Here is a 26,169-nt window from a genome sequence, read left to right as displayed (position 1 = left end):
ACAAGGGGCTTACCAGAGGAGTTGAACCCCCAAATTTCACGCCAAACGGAGGTTTGGATCGGCCGGATCGAGCAGAGGAAGCCAACGAGAATTAGGTCAGAAAACAGAGGAAGAGAGGGTGATGAACAGTACCCTCGCGTGCATTTTGGCCCTCCGCACACCCTTAATTTTTCTATAGGGACATCTAAGAAAGAGAGATAGATCTGGTAAAATAGGCTCCCATGACGAACCTAGAGGCCGGAATGAGCAGCGATGGTGCAGTAGGAGGGGAGTATCAAGTGTTCCTGAGTTTTAGAGGACCGGACACTCGTCATGGATTCACCAACTGTCTCTATCACGCCTTGGTAGATGCAGGAATCCGCGTCTTCAGGGACGATGATGAACTCCGTGTTGGGGAAGTGATTGGTGGAGAGTTGCTTCGGACCATCGACAACTCCATACTCTACATACCTATCTTTTCTCAAAGCTACGCTACTAGTAAATGGTGCCTCCGAGAGCTCACTAGGATAGTGGAGAACACAGACGCCTCTAATAGATCTGAGGGGATTAAGAAGAAGATACTTCCCATTTTCTTCGACGTGGAACCTGAAGATGTGAAGCTTAAAACGTCATCGTATAGTGATGCCCTGCTGGAGCATGAGAAGAAGGTCCCTGAGGAAGTCAAGGCATGGCGAAAGGCTCTTGTGCAGGTAGATGAAATCAAGGGGTGGAATCTGAACAAGGATGAAGGGTAAACTCCGTTTAACATCCTTAAACTCTTTTTTTTTTCATTTGAGGTGAAGAAAAGAGCACAAACTCATCTCGCTGTTTGGTCTTATTTTCAGTCGTTAATATAACTTGATCATGAAAACAGACTTTCAGAGGAAATAACTGTACTTCTTCAATATCTTTGAACAAGTTCTCGTATCCGATCCTGAGGAATTCAAACTCTTCAATTTTATGTTTGGGGAAGTCCAATGAATAACCGTTTTTAATTCCATCTCAAATAATGTTGTTTTTCCTTAATACAGTTTGTGATCTATATTGCTTTGTCTTGTGCTGCAATTATGTGATTTTCTGCAAATTAATGATCGGAAGAATGACGGATTAATATATCTAAACATATCAAATCACAAATCCACAAAGTTGTAGGAAAAGCGGGAAAACATTGCATCAGGCTTGAACTCTAATCAGATGCATTTGCATTTAGTAATGTCAAATTACATCCTGAACATCTCAGTATCGTTTATTTCTGATTAATTAAATAGAAGGGCTTTTCTTTTTGGTAGCCAGGGACATCTTATCAAGTTGGTTGTTGAAGAGGTTCTGGATAATTTGAAGATAAAGCATAAACCTGTGACTGAACATTTAGTTGGACTCCCTGATCGGGTAGTAGATGTCATGAAATTACTAGACATCAACTCTGGTGATGTGCGGCTAATTGGAATTCATGGAATGGGTGGTATTGGTAAAACAACGCTAGCCAAGATCATCTTCAACCAACTATCTTCGCACTTTGGAAAGCGACGCAGCTTCCTTGAAGACATTCGCGAAGAGTCGAGGAAGGATAGCTTAGTCAAGTTGCAGGAGAAATTGCTGTCCGAAATTATTAATTCTAAAGTAATAGAAAGAATTCCTGATGCTGATTATGGCATGAGGAGGACCGGAGAAATTCTTTGCAATAAGATGGTTCTCATAGTTCTTGATGACGTTGACAAGGGCGAACAAATCGAGAAACTACTAGGAAAATACTCTCTGTATCCAGGAACTAGGATAATTGTTACGACTAGGAATACGGGTGTGCTGCAGATAAAGGGATTTAAGTATACAGTTCTACCTTATCAGATGGAGGAGCTAAACTTTAATCATGCACTCCAGCTTTTCGAAAGGCATGCATTTGGTGGAGACTCTCCTTCACATGATCATCGTATCCTTGCTAGGGAAATTGTCTCTACTACCGGAGGGCTTCCTTTGGCTCTTGAAGTGATAGGTTCACTCCTCTATCGAAAGCCGAGAGCAATATGGAGGAGACATTGGAGAAGTCAAGAGAAATACCTGAGAATGAGGTCCAAAGGAAGTTGAAGATTAGCTATGATGCGCTAGATGATTATCAGCAACAGATTTTTCTTGACATTGCATGCTTTTTCATTAATGAGGATACGACTAATGCAATTTACATGTGGACTGAGTGTCAGTTTTTTCCTGAAGGCGGAATCGATGTCCTTATTAGCATGTCCTTGATAAAGATATTAGATAACAGAAGATTTTGGATGCATGATCAACTAAGAGATCTTGGAAGGGAAATTGTTCATAAAGAAAGCCTGACAGACCCTGGAGAGCGTAGTAGATTGTGGATAAGCGAAGAGATCCACGAAATATTAAGAACGAAGGAGGTAAAGTAACAACAATGACTGGTTTGCAAATAGAAAACTAGACATGCTAGTGCTGAGAATTGCCTTTTCCGCTGAGATAAAATAAACTTAGTTGATGATTAATGAATGTCTACTTACAATTGTAATTATTTGTTGGCAGAGCAAGAAGAAGGTTCAAGCATTTGATCTAGATGGAAAGTATACTCTGATCTTGATCACAGATAAACAGCTTGAAAGGTTTCGAAGTTTAAGATTTCTAAAGTTATGTGATGTAACCTTTATTGGAGATTTCTCAGATTGTCTTTCAAAGATAAGATGGTTTTGTTGGCATTCTCCTCCAACAAGTTTTTGGGCGGTCAATATGCATTCAAGAAATATAGTTGTTCTTGAACTTTCTGACAATCACTTTACAGATGATTCAAATGTGTGGAGCTTAATGAAGGTATCTTCTCTTATGTGTTTATCACTTCTGCTGTAACTTTCTCCTTGTATATATGTCTGATAGCTTTTCCATCTGGAATATTATTACTTTCTGTAGATGGCAACCAAATTAAAGGTTCTAACTCTCAAAAAGTGTTTCGGCATTACCAGAACTCCAGACATCTCCAAGTGCTTGATGCTAGAGAGGTTGACTCTTGAAAGATGTGACAATTTGACAGAAATTGACTGTTCAATTGGAAGATTGAGGTGCCTGATTGACTTGAATATAAACGGCTGCTCACGTCTTGAAGAGTTGCCTAAAGAAGCTGGAGGGCTAGAGAACCTTAAGCGCTTCTCTTTGACAGATTGCTATAGGGTGAGCAAACTTCCCGACTCAATTGGGAAATTAGCATCCTTGACGGAGTTGTTTCTATCAAATATGAGAGTTACAAGCTTACCTGATTCAATCTGTAGACTAAAATATCTGTCAAGTCTCTATGTATCAAGAATGCCAATCACCGAACTTCCAGACTCTATTGCAGCACTTGTGAAACTCAAGTCTTTGTCTCTGATTAGCACTGAGATCAGAGAGCTTCCTATCTCCATCGGAAAGCTGAAATCATTGCATGTGTTGGATTTTTCATGTAAGATGATACCTATATTAACTGGAAAAAGGTGGAAGCTTCCTAATGCTATTGGAATGTTGGAGAATCTTGAAGAGATACATGCTGAGCGCTGTGAAGAATTGGAAGGCAAAATTCCTGATGAAGTTGGAAACTTGCTATTGTTGAGAATCCTAGATTTATCAGATACACGAATAGATGCCGTGCCTAGCACAATCAGCATGCTTCCTCGCCTCCAAGAACTGGACTTAAGTAGATGTCATGAGATTAAAGAGTTGCCAAAGCTTCCCACAAGCTTGATCTGTTTACGTGTTGAATCTCGCTCGCTACTGTTGGTCCCAAATCTGTCGAACTTGACTAATTTGGAGGAATTGCTTCTTTCTGATGGCTCTAGATATATGAACGGATCAGATTTAATGCAGACTTCTGACTTGTCGTGGATTGGGAGGTTATCCAAATTAAACAAGTTGGAACTGCGCCTCTGGAACAACCCCACCCCGCCCACAGAGTTAAGCTCCCTTATTCTCCTGGAAGAACTTACTTTGTCTAGTCTGGACCTGCAACCTCTCGAGCAGCTTCCATCTTCCTTGTTGGAGTTGCGGCTTGATAACTTCAACTCAACCAGATCACTATCATCCAACTTGAGAAGTTTGTCGATATTAGTGCTCTGTGGCTCTCGAGTGAAAGAAATACAACTCCATGGGCTTCTACAATTGAGAAATTTGACCGTGGAGTGTTGTGAACTCCTAGAAAGATTGTCCATCCTATCAAGCTTAAAGAACCTGATTTATATCCGGGTGTGCAAATGCTCACAGCTGGTTGACATTCAATTCCATGGTGTGATGGAATCGCTGCAGTACTTGTCAATTGAGGATTGTGAGTCTGTCGAAAGGTTACATGCTGAAGTCTCCAACGATTTAGAGTCTACGAGTGAGTTGGCTTTTTTGGGGAGAGAGTTTCCATTCTATCAACCGCCCTAAAGAAACTGAAAGAATGCAGTTTGGTAAGTTGCGGAAAGCTACTCGAAATTCAAGTTGTTGGTATGTTGGAATCATTGGAATACTTTCTCCTTTACCATTGCCATGCTATAACAAGGCTAGGTGGTCTGGCAAACATAAAGAACCTGCGCCATTTAGCCATCGGGATGTGTTCTCAATTAAGGGTTGTCGAGGGACTCGACAAATTAGAGATACTGGATGAGTTGAATATTTTTGGATGTTATTCACTGGAAAGGCTGATAGATGCGTGGACCACAAAAATACCAGATGAGTGCCGTATATATTTTACTAACTGCGGGGAGTTACTGGACTCTGATCCAGTCGGAGACAACAATGTCCCGTTCGAGCGTTATAAAGAGATGATTCTTCGGGGAACAGCAGACACCCAATCAGAGACCAAGAACTCTGAATTGGAGACTGAAAAGGTATGCCTCCTTTGATTATTTGATAGTAGGCAATGGTAACGCGCTTTCTTTCCTTTTTCTTTGGCCCCCTCGTTTTGGTCATGTTCTTCCATTGATTGACCTTATCCACACGATCTGTTTATACAAACATGAAAACGGAACTTCCAACTAGTAGACCGAATTTCTGACCCTAATGTAACTAATTGATGTTATATTAAATTGAAAGATAAATCGTTGCTCACTTCACTGTCTGCAGTGATAGATGTTTTGTTCCATATTGTACACATTAATCTCAAATTCCTGTAGTAACAATGTCATTTCCTTTTGCTTCTTTCATCAATAATTCCAGTTCAGTCACCGGAATGTAAGAAATTCAGGGTTAGAGATTTTCACTTCTGGACATTCTGAGTGATTTGAAAGGTCATAATGTGCTTCATAGAGGAACTTAATTTGGCCAAGTAAAACTGACATTGAAGGAAGAAAAAGGGGGAGATTCTACACTACTTTGACTACTATATAGACTCATGATGTCTTGCAAATAGGAAACATGAGTTTGCTGCACCCTTGTTTGGGAAACAGGCAAAACCAATGTGAAGAAATAATTTATTTGATGACACCTGCATTTTCTCATCCCAGAATACTGGCTAAAAATAATCGTATTTTTCCTGTAGGAGGCTAAAATGAAAGGGGATGCCGAAGAGCACGAGACTGAGCTTCAGCTACAGTTCCAACCATCTACAAGTTCTCGGGATCATGAAATTATCGAAGAGCCTCCCGTTGACCATGTCAGAGAAAGGACTTCGCCTGGAGAGCAAAACCAGACCACGGAGCAAGACTCGAACCCTATAAGTATTTCACTGCTATTGTCCATGTTTGGATCTACTGTTATCATGTCATACAGATTAAATGTATGTATTGAACTTAATCGCAACCTTTTTTTCCAGGTCTAGATGAACTTGCTCCACCAAGAACATTTTCTGATAGGTTCAAGACATGCTTAGTGAGCATATTGGAATGTATCTGCAACCGTGACTTTCCTAGATTTAAAGGTGAAATTCTTTGAAGGTCATAACAGAAGAAGCATATGAAGGATAATTCAGAATAAGTGGAGACGGAAGACGAAGTCAAGTCTTGCCATTTTGGTTGATTGAAGAGCTAAGTGATGGCATCGAAAGAAAACTTTCGGACTCCTCTTGATCAACCTCAAGGGCGACTACAGTCAAGGGACAAGTGCTCCAGAAACAAGAACTCATGTTGCATAGGATTTTCCTCTGCGTTGGGGATTCATTATCCATTTGTCTGAGGTAAATCTATCTCCTAGTGGAGTACAAATTGATTTCCACATGGTTCAACTAACAAAGTATTTTCTAATATTTGGATTGCTCATGACAGTTTCTTCAATCATTGACGGCATGGGATAAACCAACGAACGCATGACAGGCAGCTGAACAGCACTGATATACATTTTCAACCAAAGATTAGGTGGTTGGTTAGTTGTAATCTCTATCAATATTCATTGGCCAAGATTTAATAGAAGTTGCCTAATATTGGAAGCATTGTCTTCCTAAAAATTGGACTTAAGACACATTTTGTATATGTCAGTTTTCATCTTGTATTCACCTTTAGATTGATGAGGGAATCGTTCTACAGAGTTAGATAATTTGGAAGTTCTTCAATGCCTTCTGAGTTGCCCATGAATTGCTTGGTCATAGCAAGAAATCCAGAGAAAGGATTTCACTCGTGTGCAAGGACCCTGGTATCAAGCTTTCTTTTGGCTTGTTCCCACGTTAGAACGAAGAACAACTTAGCCAACATAGGAAAATTGAAACTCTCTAATGAAATGCTTTAGCAATAACATAGGCGAAGAAATTATTCATCCACTAGAAAGTTGGACTAGGTGGCGGACACCAGGCTCTTATCTTTATATTGACCTAGGATTGATCGCGCTAATCCTAAGTCAATAATAAAATATTATAAATGCATATAAAATGGCCATGTGAATGGCACATGAGCCTAGGGCCAGGCGAGCATTGCCCACCCCTAAGCAAGGCCAACAACCCTTAAATTTGGGGAAAGGGTCATGCCTCCTGGCATGTGCTAGCAGGCCCTCTCCGCGGGCTGACGAGGCCTCGCTCAGGGCCCGGACAAGTCGCTGACCATATTTGAGGCTCTGGCGACCTCCATTAGTCCTTTCTAGTGGTAGCAGCTACCAGCAACGGCCCCTTGCCAGCCTTGGTGGGGGTTTGTGTTTAATAAAATTTTGAATATTTATCTGGCATGGCGCTTGCTAGGTATTGTATGGTCGTCACGTGTCTTTAAAAAGTAATAAAATAAAATGAGTCAGCATTTTTCATTAGTATAATTGAATAGAGTTAGTGAAAGGATTTGATTGAATCAATCAAGTTGCCTGATGAATGCCTAATAATGTATCACCATTAACGATCAAGCTGGTCATGCATCCATAATGTATCATCCATAATGTATCACCATCAACAATCTTTTCCATAATGTATCACCCCTAAGCAAGCACTCCCTCTGAACAAGTTTCCTGATGAATGCCTAATAACAATTAGGAAGTGTCGGAAATTACAAAGCCGTGGCTATCCTAATGTCGAGGGCCTTCCTTATAGGGATTACAAGGACATGACTGTCACAACAGCAAACTCTCCTACAGAGTCGCTCCCGTTAGAGACATCAGACGAGGTATCCTTTTTCTTCTTCATAAGTAGTAGCATAGCCCTTGCCCTTTTTTTGTTATCCTCTATAATAACGTAACTAGTCTGGTCTTGAAGACTAAAAGATCTAACTTGTTTACTTATTCCACATTCGCATAATATTACTGTTCTTCGTTGAATATGTCAGGAAAAACTCAAAACATGGAAAGCCAAATAATACAAGCAAGTATGATATAGATTAGTTATGGTTCACTACATAAAATTTGCATTTCTTGTAGGATGAAGATGGAACGGACGATGAAGGGTAAGATCTGGAGGTGGATAGAGACAGCTCTGACGATAATAGCTCACCTCCGATTGTGACTTCTCTCGAGCCCGATACTGAGCTCTGACTTCAATTTCTTTCATCCACGAGTTCTCAGGATGAAGAGATTCCCATTGTAAGCGATGGTGAAGAAGGGACCCGAATATAACCACAATCTTTCTTGATTTCACTGTAGGCCCTTAAACTTTTCCAACTTGTTTAATCGGGTTTCTGAATTTTTTTTTTTTTTGGTAAAGGGGTTTCTGAATTTTTCCTTGCAACTGGATCCTTAAAGTATATGTTTTATTTTTGTTCAAGTTCATCGTTAAAATGAAAACTAAATGCTGGCATGGATTGACACATTGCTGCCACATTGATATTGACTGGACAAGTTGGTATTTATATGTAATTCCCTGAGAGAAAAATAAAATAAAAGAGAGAGAGAGAAGAAAGGGAAGGCTGCAAGGGCAGGTGGCGATGCTGGTGCGCCGCTTGTGTGCCGACAAGGGCCATTGAGTCTTTGTCGGCTGTGACATCATAATGTCAAAATTAGGCGATTGTTGGGGCTACACAAACCAAGAGTTGATCGCTTGGGTCTTGCGACTAGGACATTGGAGATTAGCTAGTTGTTTCGAGTAATGCTTGGTAAAATTGAATTGCTATGAAGAATTATGAAAAAAAAAAAGTGATGTGATAAGATACCTTCGATCTTGAGGTGCCCCATATATTTGAATAAAGTGTGAATGGAATGGATGAAAATCGATTTAAACATCAAGAGGAATAAAGTTAATCAGAAATAAAAGTGGGAGAGGGGGAAATTAGATGGAAAGCAAGAGCTTTGGGCAAGAAAACCAAAGGAGATCAAAGTGGTGCAGAACCTAAAGGTAAATGAAATGGGAGACTTGAAACTAACGTACTTGAGATATAAATAACATTGGAATTGAAAATGGATTTAAAATTATAAATAAATAATGCTCAAAAGTTGAAGCTAAAATTGAAAGGCATTGCAAAACTATGAAAGAATGATCGAACAAAAATGCAGTAGTTGCATAATTGAGCACCTTTTGCTTTTCTTTATCACTTGCGTATCTCGTCATATTCTTCTTTGCTTCAATCTCTCTATGATGTAGTCACAAATTTGCCTTGATTTAGCTCATTTTTGTTTAACGCGAGCAGATTGGTCATATTTGATAAGATCTTTTTTATTCCAAAATTCTTCATTAACACCATAGTGATTTTGTGACATTTCATTTTTCCTAATCTGCCTTGTCCCTATCTTTAAAAGCACACTGCCAATATCCTTTGTGGCCACGTGGAGAATTCCGAAAGAGTGTTACATGGACCCTCCCTAACCTTTAAGATGACACTGACAGCCTAAATAAATTAGGATTTTTTAAATTTTTTATTTGATGGAAACAATAACTTTTAGCCCTCGCGCTCCATGCTCTCTGTCCATGCTCCAGTCTCTTCTCTTCGAGTCTCTTTGAGCTTTCATGGGCTTTCAAATCCCTTGTCCATACAGCCCAAGGTCATCTACGGAGTTGTACCATTTGCCCGCATAATCTTTCCAACCACTAGAGATGAATTGGATAATTCAAGAGTACCCATAAAAGAGCTTATGGGAATATGGATTGTAGACAGTAGCTCAAGGATCCGAAAGTTTGATTCCCCTTTGCATTTAGGCTCCACATCCGAGATGATTGTTTCATCGTAGACCTTGAAGTCTTTTTCCTTGTGCACAGTAATAAGCCTACCATTGGCCACAAACCGTACCTTCCAATGGAGGCTAGAGGGGATAGCAACCACAGTATGAATCCTCCTTAATAGGAAATTGAAGGCACTTGATATATCTAAAACCTAAAATAGTACCGGGAATAGCATAGGACCAATCAGTAATTTCAACTCGATTTCTCCAATCACTTCCTTTCTCATCCCATTGAACTTGTAAACGGTTGACTTAGCATTGCAAATTCTCTCCATCTCAACACCTAGGTGGTGGAGCATAGCCAATGAGCATATATTCAGCGTAAACCGTTATCAATTAATGCTCTAGAGACAATAGTACCATCATGTTTCGTAGAAATATGTAGTGCCTTTATATGGTTATGACCATCATAGGGAAGTCTTCGTCAGCGAAGGAAATCTAATCTTTCAACAAGATGGTCCCCACGAATTCCTCTAATTGGGTGTCGTTGATTTTTTTGGAATGTGCACCTCGTTAAGGACCTTCAACAAGGTGTTCTTGTGCTTTTTTGAGGACTTAAATAGCTCTAGCAAGGAGATTTGGGCCAACATTTTTTGTAATTGGTTTATTACATTGAACTCACTTGTTTTTACCATGGTTGGGAACTGTTTCGCATCTTCCTCATTCATGACTTCCTTTTCAATTCCTCTGATAGGTGCGTAGTAGCGACCTAAATGAGTGACAACATCCACTTCATTCGTTTCGTAGTCCAGGGTACTACTTTAGCATCAAACTTAGGAGGAGACTCTAAAAGTATCACTTCATTTTCTTCCGGCAATGGTAGTTCGATCACAATTAGCGTTGGGCCCTCTTCCATGATTTCAATTGTGCAGGGCCTTGCTTTGTAATCGGCTATGATTGCCAAGCACTGGCCAGGGCTTGGCAACCCCGATCGACCATCAACCTGAGAGTGCTAGTATGAACAAAATAAATGAGTTAGGGAAGAGAATAAGAACACAAGATTTATAGTGGTTCGGCTTAATCCAAGCCTACGTCCACTCTCCCACGCTAACACCTTCTTGGCTGGATTCCACTATGCAATCAACAAGAGATTACAACTGAGTGCAAACACTTAGTAGTAGATCACACTATCTCACTAAGTCACTCTTTTGGTATTTCTCTCACGATTACAAACGTTTAAGCTCTCAAGAGACAAGTATATGATCGAAAGTCGCTCGACTTTGGAATTATAAATTCTACGCTCCGTCTCTTACTTGCTCATCGGTCCTTCATCTCCTTAAATACTCCTCCACTTCCAAACTACCCGTTGGACAAGTATCCGGAGAATCGTCTTCCAATATACCCATTGGACAGCTCTCCGTATCTAGAAGATTTGGTAGCCGTTGAGTGACAAAGGTAGAATCCCAAATTGATTCCGATCGCCCATACAAACGAAATCTTGGTTTCCATAAGTAAAGCTTCTTCGTATAGAAAGATCTTGTCTTCAACATCCAATTGTCAATCAATTAGATTGAGTCAATCAAATCAATCTTGATGTGGAATCCAAACCGATCACTAGCCATTATATGATTGGGCTTGAGTTACGTTACGAGGTCCGGATGTAAAGTCCGAGAGCAATAGACTTTACAACTGAAATCAGACTTTACAATGGGTCTGAACATATCTCGCTTCTAAACAGATTTAGCTTCAAGGGTCACGACGGTTCGAACTTCAAAGATAGAGTCTCGGCTCTTCCGGTTCATCATTCACGTTCGGTCCGGAATTTGTCGGAATGATCGACTTACGATGTAAAAATGACTTTGACACTAAAGTCCGCGGTCTTCGAGACTTTGAGTCTTGAGTCTAGCGGTCTTCGACTTTGACACGAAGTCCGGGAAATCTTGTAATATATTTTGGACATGTGTTCCGTTCAGTCTTCTGGGTCGTCTTTGACTTTGATAATATCATCTACACGTTCTAACATCTTCATGGTCTATTACTCAACCATCAAACATGTTAGTAGCCTTTGATTTATTTTGTCATCTTCAAAACATCATAAGGGATTTCCCTAACATTGCTAGCCCTTTCTAGCGAGGGTGGGGCGAGGGTGGCAAGTGTTGTGGAGGCCCTCCCGATTTCCTTTTTAAAAAATGGCTTTTCAATTTAGTTTAATTTATATTAAAAATCAAATTTGGGGGCAAAATGATGTTGTTTTGGGACAATGATTACCAAGTGGATATTCTTGTACGCCACATAGACAAAGCTTTCTTCCCCTTCCCCATACTTAAAAGATCTAGGCAAGGGCATGCAGGGCTTCACCTAAGGTCGGCCATCATTGTCGGCTCGCCCCACCGTTACTAAACCCTTTCGGGGAGGACGGTGGGGTGATGACAACGAGGGTCGTGGAGACCTTCATTGATTTCCTTTTTTTTATTATTAAAAAAATAGTATTTTTAATTTCATTTAATTAGTATTTGTATTAAAAATCAAAATTTAGGATAAAACGGCGTCATTTTGTTATTGAATGGACATTCCGGCAAGTCACATAAACAGTTTTATAAATAGAATAATGCCACATCGGATTTCCAGCAAGTCTCGCCAGAGTTGGCACTCAACTATCTAATTTTTTTTTTTAAAAGTGACACCTAATTGTACCTCTTGGAAATTTTGGCACTTATGTATTTATTCATAATAAGTTTTGGCACTTGAAATATATTTCTTTCCTAGTAGGGCTATAGATATAATCTGAATTGTATATATCCCGATGGTTGACCCCTATGGTTAGTTCCTAGTGTGGCTTTCTTCACAATTTGGGGTAGCCGAATTCAAAAATTGCCTTGTAAAAAAAGAAGAAGACAAAATCAAAATCTTGTACAATGATATTAACGTCTCTTTTGCTACGCAAGCAAAAGGTTCTTAATTAGCGTTGGGAAAATATTTGTGTTTCTTTCTTTTTAGCTTCGATTAAAGATCTAATTAGATTCTTTATGGAAATAAATGATTTGAAATTATTTTTAAAAATAATTACTTGTATCATTTGAAATAATTAGTCAATGAAAATATTTTTGTTATCGCCAATAACTTATATCTAAATAATTTCATGGATATTTTCATTCATTTTTTTTTTTTGTAAACTTGGAGAATTTTTCAATTTTTATCTTCGAGACAACAATATTGAGCATTGGATTGATATCGATACCAATGATAAATACTAAAACCGGGTTAATGATTATCAAATAATTGATCAAATGGATCAAAAAGTTCTTTTTTGTTTTGTTTTGTTAGATACCATAATTCCTCCATTTTAGAAAATTTTAAGATATACGAGCAATTGTGTTAGAAAAAGTTATTTTTCAAATCATTAATTATTTACAAATTAAACGAAACTTAAATAACAGAATTTAAGTTTGATACAAGATGAACGATAAAATCAATCCAAATCAGTCGTATTGCCAAACAAGGTGACTCTTTCAATTTTAGTCGTAAGGACTCGGGAATTTTGGTCCACTTTCTTTAGTCGTTAGCTCGTAAGCAAAGCACACGTCATTAAACTGGGATTCTCTGCCTCTGGCCATGGCAAAGACAAGAAAGTGACAGAAGAAGACTTTCGCTTCCTGTCCGGTAGCTTGTACGAAGAAGAGAAGCCCTGTTGGTTTCAGCTTTCCCTTGATTTTGTCGAAGCTCGTGTCAGCTCCGAGCGTGGGCAAGCGAACCCACCATCCTCTCGTTGGGTGACAACAAGGAGAGAGATAGGAGAGAGGGGCCGAATACTGATGACGTCTGTGGCTGTTGACCAAGAACCTCCGATGCCCACCTCGGCGGCCGGAACGAGCGGCGGCGCCACCGCGCTAGGAGCCGGCTTCCAGGCGTTCCTGAGCTTCCGAGGGCTCGACACTCGCGGCGGGTTCACCGACACCCTCTACCACGCCTTGGTCGACGCCGGGGTCCGCGTCTTCAGAGACGCGACGAGCTCCGCGTCGGCGAGACGATCGGGGGAGCGCTTCTGCGGGCGATCGACGACTCCAGGCTGTACATTCCCATCTTCTCCAGTTGGTATGCTTCCAGCAAATGGTGCCTCCGCGAGCTTGCGCGGATCGTGGAGGACACGTCTAGATCGAAGGGGAGCAAGAAGATACTGCCCATTTTCTTCGACGTCGAACCCGACGATGTGAAGCTTAAGACCTCTCTGTACAGCGATGCTTTGGTGGGGCATCAGAAGAAATTTCCCGATGAAGTGAACGCGTGGCGAGAGGCTCTTGTAGAGGTTGGTAAAATTAAAGGATGGAGCTTGAAAAATTTTGGAGGGTAAACTCTGCAGATCCTTTAACTTTCTTTTGCATCATCTCTATGATGAATTCATAGACTAATCTCCATGTGTGTGCAAATGGGATGTCTAAAGGAATGAAGTTTCGTTCTTGTCTTATCCCATATTGTTAATTCAAACTTTCTCTTAAGAAACATTGACATTTGGCGAATTTGCTCTTTGGTTTGATTCCGAGTCTTATGAGTTATCTTGCATTGTCAAATTATGTCCCGGGAAGTTGTGTTATGCATTTATGAATGTATAAGCCATCCTAATTTCGCAAGTTCAATGAAGGACACTGACCTGCACTTGACTCCGGACCTACAGTTCTTCAGCTCAATTAACAAAGGAAACCACCATCTGGTCTTACACATTGTTTTTGCAATTATAAAGTTACAGGAGGTTGTGAAACTAGTTTTGGTGGGTTCTGTAAGCTTGCTGATTTGTCTCATACGTCTCGGTTCCTTTGTAGGATCAGCAAGAGTAACAAATTTCCATTTGGTTATAGTTCCCCTGATACAATAATGTCACTCCAAAGCGGGGTTGGTGTTGCTTTAGGGACATATCTCAACCTGTACTCGGTTTAATTGGACCATTTAAAGATTAGTAAGGAATGACAAGGCCTACCCTGTCCGATAAATTTTTAGGCAACCCGATGGGATATTGTCATGAGTTTAGTGATGAAAGCGGAGGGCCTAGTCGAACTAATTTTGTATTCCTTTTTTGATTTCTGATATGAAAGTTCTCTTTGTTATTACAGAGAGTTCATATGTATTAAGGTATCGTGAGTTCTTTTACTCGCATACTCTGAATTTGATAATGAATTCTATGTTCATTTGCCTGTGGATGCTGGCCGATGGCCATACCACAGAGGGAGAAATGATAGCAATTTCTCCCTCTGTCTATTTATTTTCTTGTTTATTTGTTGGTTAAGATTGCCAGTATCATATTCAGACTTCTTCCTCGAATCCTCATCAGAGACACATAATGTTAAAATCCGATTGCATTCGGTCCTGTCATACACATGCTTGTAGGTTACAAGAACTTGCATATATCATTCTTTCTCACTAAAAAACATGTTTTCTTGTTGACAGCCAAGGAGAGCTTATGAAACTGGTTGTCGAGGAGGTGTTGGATGAGCTCAAGACTAAACACAGATATGTGACTGAACATCTAATTGGAATGGATGACCGAGTAGCAGCCATAAAAAAATCATTAGACATCCACGCTGGTGGTGTACGGCTTGTTGGGATTCATGGGATGGGTGGTATAGGTAAAACAACCCTTGCCAAGGTCATCTTCAATCAACTGTCTTCTGAATTTGGAAACTGCAGAAGTTTCCTTAATGATATCCGAGAAGAGTCAAAGAAGGATGGGTTAGTCAAGCTGCAAGCCAAATTAATATCCGACATTGTTAATTCTAGAGTTATAGGCAAAATTGATGACGTTGGTTATGGAATGAAGAGGATCAAAGAAACACTTTGCAATAAGAAGGCTCTGATTATTCTTGATGACGTGGATAAGAGCGAACAAATCGAGAAATTGATTGGAAGTTCTTTATATTCAGGAACTAGAATAATTATCACAACAAGGAATAGAAGTTTGATGCAGATTAGGGAATTTAAGTATGAAATTCTAGCTTATGAAATGCGGGAGATGAATTCTAAGGATGCACTTCAGCTTTTCAGTCGGCATGCATTCTGTGGAGACTCACCGCCAGATGATAACAACCACCTTTCAACAGAAATTGTCCATGTCACGGGAGGACTTCCTCTGGCTCTTGAAGTTATAGGCTCATTACTTTACTGTAAAGAGGAAGTAATATGGATAGAGACATTGGAAAAGCTAAGAAGCATACCAGAGGAGGAGGTCCAAAAGAAGTTGAAGATAAGCTTCGATGTCCTTGATGAGTTTCAACGGCATATTTTTCTTGATATTGCATGCTTTTTTGTTAGTGAGGATATTACCGATCCCATTTACATGTGGACGGACTGTAGATTTTTCCCACAAAGTGGGATCAAAGTCCTTATCAATATGTCCTTGATAAAGATATTAAAGAACAATAAACTTTGGATGCATGATCAGTTAAGAGACCTTGGAAGGGAAATTGTTCGTCAAGAAAATCCGATAGAGCCTGAGAAGCGTAGCAGGTTATGGATCAAAGAAGAGATACTCGATGTCATAAGGTCAAAAGAGGTAAAGTGAGAATAACTAGTACCTTTGGAAATGAAAAATTATATTCCCTGTTATTAGAAATTCACTTGTCCGCTTAGTAGCTTTCTTTCTTTCCCCTGTTCCTTTTATTTAAGCTGTGAAACAGAATAGTCATTTGTCAACAAAACTTCTACTCATCATCCTAAGTCTTTATGGGCAGAGGAAGGGACATGTTCAAGGACTTGATCTAGATGGAAGGCATACTCAGATCTTACTTGCAAATGACGAGTTTGAAAGGTTCCCACAATTAAGGTTTCTTAAATTATGCAATGGAACCTTTGTTGGGGACTTTGTGAATTGCTGTACAAAGCTAAGATGGTTATCTTGGGATTCTCCTCCTCCAGATATTAGGGTGGCCAATATGTATCTACAGAATGTAGTTGTTCTTAAACTTTTTAACAATCACTTCAATGATTTGGATGTATGGAGCCTAATCAAGGTATGCTATATGTTTACTTCTACTCTAATTGTCTCTTCTCAAAATCATTAGATGACTTGTCATTTGGAAGCTTCATTTATTTTGGCAGATGGCATGCAAATTGAAAGTTCTATCTCTTCAAGATTGTCCTAGCATAACAAGAACTCCAAACTTCTCTGGATGTTCTACTTTAGAGAGGTTGACTCTTCAGTCATGTGATAATTTGATGACAATTGACTGCTCCATTGGGATGTTAAAGTGCCTGGTTGATTTGGATATTAGCTGCCGCTACCTCAAAGAGTTGCCTGATGAAATTGGAGGGCTGGTGACTCTTAAGCGCTTCTCTTTAAAGACCTGTTTTGGGCTGAGGAAACTCCCTGAGTCTATTGGTAAGCTAAGATGCCTATTAACTTTTGACATTTCGAATACCTCGATTAATGAACTTCCAAATTCTGTTGGAGGGCTGCCGAAACTTGAGTTTCTGTCCATAAATTTCACAAAGATAAAGGAACTCCCAAAACCTATTCTTAACTGGGCATTATTGCTCGAGTTGGATTTGTCATCTGCAGAAATCATTGAATTACCTGAATCAATCGGAAATCTAAAAATGTTAAAAGTGATACGGGTGGGTTTTAACCCAATAAATAAGTTTCCTCGTGCTCTTGGAACATTGAAGAATCTTGAAGAGCTACATGCCTGTCGTTGTGAATTGGAAGGTGAAATCCCTACCGAAATTGGAGAGTTGTCCATGCTGAGAATCTTAGATTTGAGTTATACTAGAATAGTTAGCGTGCCAAGGACAATTGTCATGCTTCCTCTCCTGCAAATGCTGAACTTATATGTGTGTAATGAGATTCAAGAATTGCCAGAGCTTCCCTCTAGTTTGACCAATCTAGCTCTGGAATCCCGTTCTCTGCGATTTGTCCCTGATCTCTCAAACCTTACTAACTTGGTTACATTGGTCCTCTCTGATGCATCTATGGTTTCAGGCACAACAAGCATAAGACAACCTTGTGACATGCGATGGTTACGGAGTTTATCCAAATTGAATGAATTGAACTTATGCCTGTTAAATATCCCTGCACCGCCTACAGAACTGGGCTCCCTTTCTTTTCTGGAAAAACTTAATTTGTATGGACTAGACCTGCAATCCCTCAAGGAGCTGCCATCATCTCTGTTGAACTTACGAGTCCACAGTTTCAACTCAGCAGAATTACCCATGTCCAGCTTGAGAAACTTGTCAACTTTCAGACTCTCACGATCAGAGATGATGGAAATTCATCTTGATGGGCTTCATCAATTGGCAAGTTTGACTGTCTTGGACTGTGAACTCCTAGAGAGGCTATCCTTTCCATCAAACATAAATGAAATTTCTGTTATTGGTTGCCCAAAGCTAGTTGAGATTCATTTTCCAGGAGTTTTGGAATCGCTTGAGAGATTGGGTATTGAGAGGTGTGAATCTTTTGAAAGTTTAAGTTTTCTGCCGGAGCAAGGATGTGATGAGCTAACATTTTGTGAGGGGAGATTGTCCCTTCTATCAAGCGCCTTTAAGAAGCTCAAAGAATTCAGTGTTGTAGAATGCCCAAAGCTAGTTGAGATTCAAGTTGTCGGTATTCTGGAATTATTGGAGATATTTTCTGTGGATGGGTGTCTGGCTATGGAAAGATTAGGTGGTTTATCAAACTTGAAGAACCTCAAGTTGTTAAGTATGAGAGAATGCGGTGCTCTTCAAGCTGTTGAGGGCCTCGCTCATTTGGAGTGCTTGTGTAAATTGCTTGTTGGTGGTTATGGATCATTGGAAAGGTGGATTGATGTATCGAGTGCAAAAATTCCAGATGAATGCGAGATGTTAATTTGGGATTGCAGTGGTTCAGTAAGTGAGATTTGTCCACGTAAAATTGAGTGCATCTTATTCAATCTCTACAGAGAGAGGATTCTTCTTGGACCAAACCAGGTGCACCTTCTCTTCCTGGCTTATGTTTCTTCGTTGCAAGTGCAACTCGCCCTTTCCCCTATACCTGTCATTTCTTCCACGTATCATATTTATTTTTCTGTAGAGTATTTTACTCTGGTAACACTTAAGAGAGCATTTTTTGTGTTCTGATATCAATTGTTGGTTAAGGTACTTTACTTTTAACTGTTATGTTTATTGGGTGTTTAACTGATACCATTTCTCGTGTGCTGTGGTGGGTAATCGGAGAATAACTGTAATAGGAAAATCAAGACACTTGTACCATGTTGTGGTGCACGTAAAATAAAACAATTTCATCTCGCATTCTGTTTGTAAGACATTACCTTTTTTTGGACAACATAGAGACATTAGTTTACCATGACAATCTATTCACTCTTACCACACACAAATTACTTTACGTTTCATGAATGGGGATATCATATGTACTACATAATTAATAGGATGTCTCAGCTATATTTAATGAGCCACAGAAATCCAACTGTAAAGAAACTGTTGTCAATAAAAATTAAAGTATGAAGAACCTTCATTTCTCAATGCATTTCTTTAGACAAATGTGATATTATGTCTTTATCATTTCAGAAAAGTTAATTTATTTTTTAAAATGGACATATTGATTAGAAGCAAGGTTAGCTAATCAATCTGCAGATGGATTGCTTTCGCATCTGCCCTGCTTCTGACTTGCTAATTGTTTGAAGGAAGGTCTAGTAGGCATGTTGAATCAACTTTGCAGTCTGTTGTTCCTACCATATGAAAAAAATGAAAATGGGAAACCCATGATTCTGCTCGTACAGAGGAAGAAGTAACGATAGAGCTAACATAAATCCATGGCAATCACCAGCGTCATTTCAGGGAAACTGCCCCACAAGTTTAACCCGCCAACCCACCAGCCCAAGGCGAAACTCTGACCATTCAAATTTGATTATAGAGGGAGAGTCTCCAGTTGACAACTAATTCTGCTAGTCATTTGTCTGTAGCCTCATTTGCGTACTGCTGAATTAGAGACAACATTTTGAGGAAGGTAGAATCCTTTTGAAACAACAGCTGACTCTGTAACCTCATTTGCAGTCGAATAAGCGCTTGCACACCAATCTGAACAGAAAATCCCATTTAGAGTTTATTATATTTTTGCCATCTCCTCTGTTGGGTTTAGTTAAAACCACCTATTAGTGTTCGAAGCAAAGAAGTGCTGATAAACTAATTTGACACAGGCTTCTCACTGAAGGACAATTCCTCAAGCAGTGAAGTAAAAGATTTGGGCTTGTTTTCATAGAACTGACAATCTGAGGATGCTAAGAGATAATTGTGCTTCATTTGTTACAAGCTTTTTATGTGCAACTATTGGCTGTCACTACTTCTTTGATCACAAATTGTGTTTCTCAAGATTTTTCTGACACTCTAAGGACCTGGCCTTTGAAAGCAGGCTTCTATTGGATGCCTTCTTTTAAGGTTTTAAGTTTAAGGACCCAGAGAAAATGTTTAGCTCTTAGAATCTCTTAATAGCATTTATGCTACATTAGTGTGAATGTGCTAACACCAATCTTTTGTGTCTTTTCAGAGGAATTTAATTTAAGCAGTTACCAAAATAAATTATCTAACAATTCTAATTACCTGGGATGTGAACGCAAAAATTCTCCAATGTTGCTTATGCTTAGATTTATGCAAAACTTCCACAACCCCATTTTTCTTTATGTATGACGGTAAAACCATAGACTGTTACTTATTTCTTATAATTTATTTGTTGCAGCATCCATGGTATAGATTCCTATGCTGTCTCTTATATCTCAAGGAGATACAGTCATTGCTCCGAGGAGGATGAGGAATCATCTCACTGGTTCCATTCTCCATTGGTTTAAGTATCTATTCCTTTTTATTATTAGTGTAGTAGGTCCCGTAGTGTAGCCCTTCATGAGGAGTCCATGGAAGCTTCAATTTTGTTTTGCTTCTGTTTTCAATGTGCTCTAATATGTGTCTGAAATACTGAAATTGTAAGTCCATCCATATATTGAAAGAATACTTTGGTAAATGACTTTGTCATACTCTAAAGGTACATTTTGCCATTGCAGATACCAAAGTTCGTTCCACTGGTCATGTTTCTGTTCACTACCTTTGATTTTGAAAACTCATAACCAGTTTCGTGACTTATTTTTCCCAGTCAATTTTTCCTTCATCCAGTGTCAAGCGTCTGAAAGTAATATCATTAGAGTCGCTCAGCCTTTGGGCTTGTTATGATTAGATTCAAGCTTCAACATGCTAGTTACATACTGCAAGTAAGGCCAATGCTTTGCACTCAATGAAATTAATGACTAATTACTGAGTGTCGATTTCTTAAAATCAAGTTTCTATTCGGAATTACAAGCACATGACTGATGGCACATGACACATGTAGAAGCGCAATAGTTAAGGAGATGGGGGGCGTCTTCAGTTTTATCAGTCTTTCTCCTGAAATCTGATCTGCTTTTGACTAAGGTGGATTTGTTGTCTTTCCTCTCGTCATTGATACTCGTGTGTTGAGTCAAATGGGGGTTCCAAGCTCATAATGTCGATGAGTGTTCAGTCTCAGCTGTTCGACATCTTGTGATGGGAGATCACAATGGGAGCTCAAATTTGAACTCTTGAAATTCCTAGGTGGGCTGAATTTCACTCAATGACTCCAACTCGTCAATTTATGAGCCCAATTTTTATCCAACATGAAATCAATCATCACATTCACACCTCAGCCACCCTTTAAATAGTGCGGAATAGCTCACTAATTGAGTGTTCTCGCATGTGTAGTAACGAAAACCCACCTACATAACCCAACATGAGTTTTGCCTTTGATTCATTCATCATAATTTTCTTAAGAACATGAGCCTGCCCTTGTAATTCCATTTTGGATGCCATAGAAGAGACTTCACCTCCTACCCTAGTCCACCAGGAAAAAATAAGTGCAGACTCAATTCCTGCACTTCCGGTAGTTCTAAAATGTTGAATTTTAGTAGGCATCATCTTGTATCTAGTACATAGATGAGCAGATTCAAGGATACAAATATATTTTTGATGACAGTAATTTTTTCCTCAACGTCGAACTCCCAGCCAAAAATATTTCTTTTCATCTTTTGCCAAAAGCAGAATTTAGTTCGCTCTTGCAAGATCTATGATACTCAAGTTATATTATACCTCCTCCTCATGTGAAGAAACTCATAGAAATTGACGACACCGGAGACAAAAGGACAAGGTCGCATGGGAAAGAAGCGAATGACTGAGACACAGGCCTTACCGTCTCCTCATTGGATTCTTGAAAAGCACTAACTGCCTTTAAAGTTCATGGTCTTCCAAGGAGTCATTACAATTTTCAAAGACCGACCACTTTATTCTAAGTCGTCGACTCTATGTATAAACCACTTTCCCTGAACACGAGCATAATCACCGATGAACCCCTTGAACGGTTGCTGTGCTGCCAACGCCGGTCTTAAAATATTGTTTACTGCTGGAAAATCAGTAATATTATAATCTTGATTAAGCAAACCAAACAAGTTTGTCTGCATTAATGCTTCGACTATTATAATGGTGACTTTCACTTGGCTGCATATATTTAGAATCTCTGGCTCTAAGCTTAGATATACACACCCATAATTTTTCTACAGGGACATCAGAGAGAGGGGGAGATGGTAAAATAAGCTCCCATGGCAAGCCTAGGGGCTGGAACAAGCATGGTGGTGCACCGGGAGGTGAATATCAAGTGTTCTTGAGTTTTAGAGGAACCAACACTCCTTATGGATTCACCGGCTCCATCTATCACGCCTTGGTGGATGCAAGCATTCGTGTCTTCAGATATGAAGATGAACTCCGTGTAAGGGAAGTGATTGGTAGAGAGCTGCTTCGGGCTATCAACAACTCCATACCCTACAAACTTATCTTTTCTCGAATTTATGCTACTAATAAATGGCGCCTCCTTGAGCTTTTCTGATATGGAACCTGCTGATATCAAGCTTAATACATCGTTGTATAGTGATGCCCTCTTCGAACACGAGAAGAAGTTCCCTGAAGTGAAGGCGTCGCGGAAGGCTCTTGTGCAGGCGAATGAAATCAAGGGATGGAACCTGCAGAGGGATAAAGGGTAAACTCCGTTCCTTAAACTCATTTTTTTATTTGGGGGGGAAAGAAGAACACAATCTCATGTCACTGTTTGGTTTTATTTTCATTTTTTAATAGAAGTTTTACTCGATCATGAAAATACATTTTCAGAGGAAACAACTGTACTTTCTTTAATATTTTCAAAGAAGTCCTAGTACCAGATTCTGAGGATTTCATTACTCTTTTAACTTTCATGTTTGGAGAATACCAATGATTAACCATTGTTAATTCCGTCTCAGTGATGTTTTTCCTTATATAGAGTTGTTCTACATGATCAATATTGCTTTGTCTTGTGCTGCAATTATGTGATTTTCTGTGAAAAAATGATTAAAAGACCGATATATTTATTTATCTAAACATATTCAAATCACAAATCCAGAAAGTTGCAGGAAAAACGAAAAAACATTGCATCCGGCTTGAACTCTAATCAGATTATTTGCATATAGTTTTTTTAAAAATCTATTTCCATCCTGAAATTTTATTACCGTTTTTTTGTCATTAATGAAACAGAAGGGTTTTCTTTTTGACAGCCAGAGACAACTTATCAAATTGGTTGTTGAAAATAAAGCGTAAACTTGTGACTGAGCATTTTTAGTTGGACTCACTGATCAGTTAGAAGTCATGAAGTTGCAAGACATCAATTCTGGTGATGTGCATCTCATCAGAATTCATGGAATGGGTGGAATAGGAAAAACGGCACCAGCCAAGGTCATCTTCAACCAACTATGTTCACACTTTGGAAAGCGATGCAGCTCCTTGAAGATATTCAAAAAGTGTCGATGAAGGATGGCTTAGTCAAGTTGCAAAAGAAATTACTATTGGACATAGTTAATTCTAGAGCAACAAGAAGAATTACTTATTCTAATGATGGCATGAGGATGACCAGAGAAATAGCTTATGTATACATACACCTATTAGGATGTCCTTGATAAATATATTAAATACTAATAAATTATGGATGCATGACTAACTAAGATATATTTAGAAGGGAAATTGTTCGTATAGAAAGTTTGAGGACCCTGGATAAGCAAACAGATCCTCGAAATATTAAGAACGAAATTGGTAAAGTAAGAACAGTTACTAGTTTGCAAGTAGAAAATTAGAAATTCCAGTATTGAGAATTTCGTTTTCTACCAAGAAACATTTCTTTATATGTGATAAAATGAACATAGTTAATGATCAATGAAAGTTTACTCGCAAATAGTTGGCAAAGTAAGAAGGTTCAACCATTTGATCTAGATGAATAATACTCCCATCTTGATCACAAATGAATAGCTTGAAAGGTTTGGAAGTTCAAGTTTCCTAAAGTTATCTAACATAACCTTAGTCGGAGGCTTCTCGGATTGTCTTCCAAAGATAAGATGGATTACTTTTACTTGGCATTCTCTTCCTCAAATTTTTGGGGCAGTCAATATGCATTCAACCAATATATTCTACTTGAACTTTCTGACAATCACTTTACAGGTGATTCATAGGTGTGGAGCTTAATCAAGGTATCTCACGTGTTTATCACATCTACTCTTATTTTCTCCTCATATCAATGTCTGATGGTTTTGCCCTTCAAACAGATTATCGTGTATAGATGGCAACCAGATTAAAGGTTCTAGCTCTCAAAAAGTGTTTCGGTATTTCCAAAACTCCAGACTTCTCTAAGTGCTTGATGTTAGAGACTTTGACTCTTGAAAGATGCGCAACTTGACGGGAAATTGACTGTTCAATTGGAAGACTGAAGTGCCTGATTGACTGAATATAAACAACTGCTTGCGTCTTGGCCTAAAGAAATCAGAGGGCTAGTGAAACTAAAGCATGTCTCTTTGACAGATTGCTTTAGGGGGAGCAAACTTCCCGACTAAATTGGGAAATTAGCATCTTTGACAGAGTTGTATCTACCAAACATGAGAGTTACAAGCTTACCTGATTCAATTTGTAGATTAAAATGTTTGTGCACTCTCCATGTATCAAGAATGTCAATCACTGAACTTCCAGAAGTGTGCTAATGAAGCTCGAGTCTCTCTCTCTCTGATTAACACTAAGATTAGAGAGTTTCCTATCTCCATCGGAAAGCTGAAATCACTGAGTGTGTTGGTTTTTCGTGTAAGATGACACCTATCTCAACTGGAAAAGGGCGGAAGTTACTTAGTGCTACTGGTATGTTGGAGAATCCTGAGGAGATACATGCTGTGACCGCTGTAAAGAATTGGAAGGCAAAATTCCTAATGAGTTGGAAACTTGCTTTTGTTCAGAATCCTGACCTAATCAGGTACACGAATAGACACATTTCCTAGCATAATCATGCTTCCTAGTCTCCAAAGATGGACTTAAGTAGATGTCACGAGATTCAAGATTTGCCAGAGCTTCCACGAGCTTGATTTGTTTACGTGTCAAATCTCACTCACTACTGTTGGTCCATAATCTCCTGAACTTGACTAATTTGGAGGAATTGTTCGTTTCTGCTGGCTCCAGATATACAAACAAATCAGATCTACTGCAGACTTCTGATTTATCGTGGATTGTGAGGTTATCCAAAATGAACAAGTTGGAACTGTGCCTCTGGAACAACCTTGCACCGCCTACAGAGTTAAGCTCACTTTCTCTCATGGAAGAACTTACTTTGTCCAGTCTGGACCTGCAGCCTCTCCTGCAGCTTCCGTCTTCCATGTTGGAGTTGCGGCTTGATAACTTCAACTCGACCAGATCACTATCATCCAACTTGAAAAGTTTGTCGATGTTAGTGCTTTAGGGCTCTCAAGTGAAAGAAATACAGCTCCATGAGAGCTTCCACAGTCAACAAATATGACTGTGGAGTGGTGTAAACTCCTAGAGAGATTGTTCATTCTGTCAAGTTTAAGGAACGTTATCCAAGCCCGGATGTGAAAATGCTCAAAGCTGGTGTGATAAAATCACTGCAGTACTTGTCAATCAAGGATTGGCAGTCTGTACAAAGGTTAAATGCTAAATTCCCAGTGAAATAGTCTTCGAGTGAGTTGACCTTTGTGGGAGAGAGTGCCCATTCAATCAACCACCCTAAAGAAGCTAAAGAATGCAGTTTTGTAAGTTGTGAAAAGATACTCAAAATTCAAGTTGTCGGTATGTTGGAATCATTGGAGTACTTTCTTCTTTACAATTGCCATGCTATGAAAAGGGAAGGCGGTCTGCCAAACACAAGAATCTGCACCATTTAGCCATCGGGAGGTGTTCTGGATTAAGGGTTGTCAAGGGACTAAACCAATTAGAGATTCCGGATGAGTTGAGTTTCTACGGGTGTTATTCACTGAAAGGCCGACAGGTGTGTGCTCCCCAAAAAACCAGATGAATGCCAATTATGTTTTAGTAACTGCGGGAAGTTACTTGAATCCAGTCCAGACAAAGACAACATCTTATTTGAGCACTATGGAGAGGTGGTTCTTCAAGTAACAGCAGAAGCCAAATCAGAGACCAAGAACTCTGAATTGGAGACTGAAAAGATATGCCTCCTCCATGGACTATTTGATAATAGGCAATGGCATCGTTCTTTCCTTTCCATTTTCTTTAGTCTTCTCTCTTTGGTCATAATCTTCCATTCATTGACTTTATCTACAAAATTTGTTCATACAGACATGAAAATGGAACTTTCATGGACTGGATTTCTGACACTAACCTAATTGATTATAGTAGATTAAATGAAAAAATTTATAGTTCCTCACTCTCTGT

General features: G+C 39.3%; 4 protein-coding genes across 9 annotated transcripts; all 4 read left to right on the top strand.

The window, feature by feature from the left end:
* Window positions 1-159: 159 nt before the first annotated feature.
* LOC104439787 (disease resistance protein RPV1-like) lies at window positions 160-6,445 on the top strand. Of its 2 annotated transcripts, none has more exons than XM_039307930.1 (7): window positions 160-730; window positions 1,273-2,372; window positions 2,512-2,793; window positions 2,890-4,817; window positions 5,468-5,645; window positions 5,741-6,100; window positions 6,189-6,445. In XM_039307930.1, the coding sequence occupies exons 2-4, from the start codon at window positions 2,001-2,003 to the stop codon at window positions 4,372-4,374; spliced, it is 2,139 nt and encodes a 712-aa protein (XP_039163864.1). In that variant the 5' UTR covers window positions 160-730; window positions 1,273-2,000; the 3' UTR covers window positions 4,375-4,817; window positions 5,468-5,645; window positions 5,741-6,100; window positions 6,189-6,445. The 2 variants fall into 2 exon arrangements, with proteins under 2 accessions (XP_039163864.1, XP_010051103.2); XM_010052801.3 differs by having other exon boundaries at window positions 1,269-2,372.
* On the top strand, window positions 222-1,966 carry LOC120291892 (disease resistance protein RPV1-like). The gene is made up of 3 exons (XM_039309689.1): window positions 222-730; window positions 1,269-1,777; window positions 1,920-1,966. Exons 1-3 carry the CDS (start codon window positions 222-224, stop codon window positions 1,964-1,966), a joined length of 1,065 nt encoding a protein of 354 aa, XP_039165623.1.
* Window positions 6,446-13,230: 6,785 nt separating the features above from the next.
* LOC104437517 (disease resistance protein RPV1-like) lies at window positions 13,231-26,082 on the top strand. Of its 5 annotated transcripts, none has more exons than XR_005549796.1 (8): window positions 13,231-13,764; window positions 14,857-15,958; window positions 16,137-16,415; window positions 16,504-16,783; window positions 17,384-18,348; window positions 21,990-22,462; window positions 23,944-23,972; window positions 24,048-26,082. XR_005549796.1 is itself a non-coding variant. In XM_039310084.1 (6 exons), exons 2-6 carry the CDS (start codon window positions 14,870-14,872, stop codon window positions 20,180-20,182), a joined length of 2,685 nt encoding a protein of 894 aa, XP_039166018.1. In that variant the 5' UTR covers window positions 13,231-13,764; window positions 14,857-14,869; the 3' UTR covers window positions 20,183-20,389. The 5 variants fall into 5 exon arrangements, 3 of the variants coding, with proteins under 3 accessions (XP_039166018.1, XP_039166017.1, XP_010048789.2); XR_005549795.1 differs by having other exon boundaries at window positions 23,010-23,972; XM_039310084.1 differs by lacking the exons at window positions 21,990-22,462; window positions 23,944-23,972; window positions 24,048-26,082 and adding an exon at window positions 20,111-20,389.
* LOC104439789 (TMV resistance protein N-like) lies at window positions 13,233-13,768 on the top strand. The gene is made up of 2 exons (XM_039309688.1): window positions 13,233-13,435; window positions 13,525-13,768. Exons 1-2 carry the CDS (start codon window positions 13,233-13,235, stop codon window positions 13,766-13,768), a joined length of 447 nt encoding a protein of 148 aa, XP_039165622.1.
* Window positions 26,083-26,169: the final 87 nt, after the last annotated feature.

Source organism: Eucalyptus grandis, chromosome 3 (genome assembly GCF_016545825.1).
Source record: "Eucalyptus grandis isolate ANBG69807.140 chromosome 3, ASM1654582v1, whole genome shotgun sequence".
NCBI lineage: Eukaryota > Viridiplantae > Streptophyta > Magnoliopsida > Myrtales > Myrtaceae > Eucalyptus > Eucalyptus grandis.
Note: the sequence above shows the minus strand (reverse complement) of the source record. Positions and strands in the feature narration are given on the sequence as shown.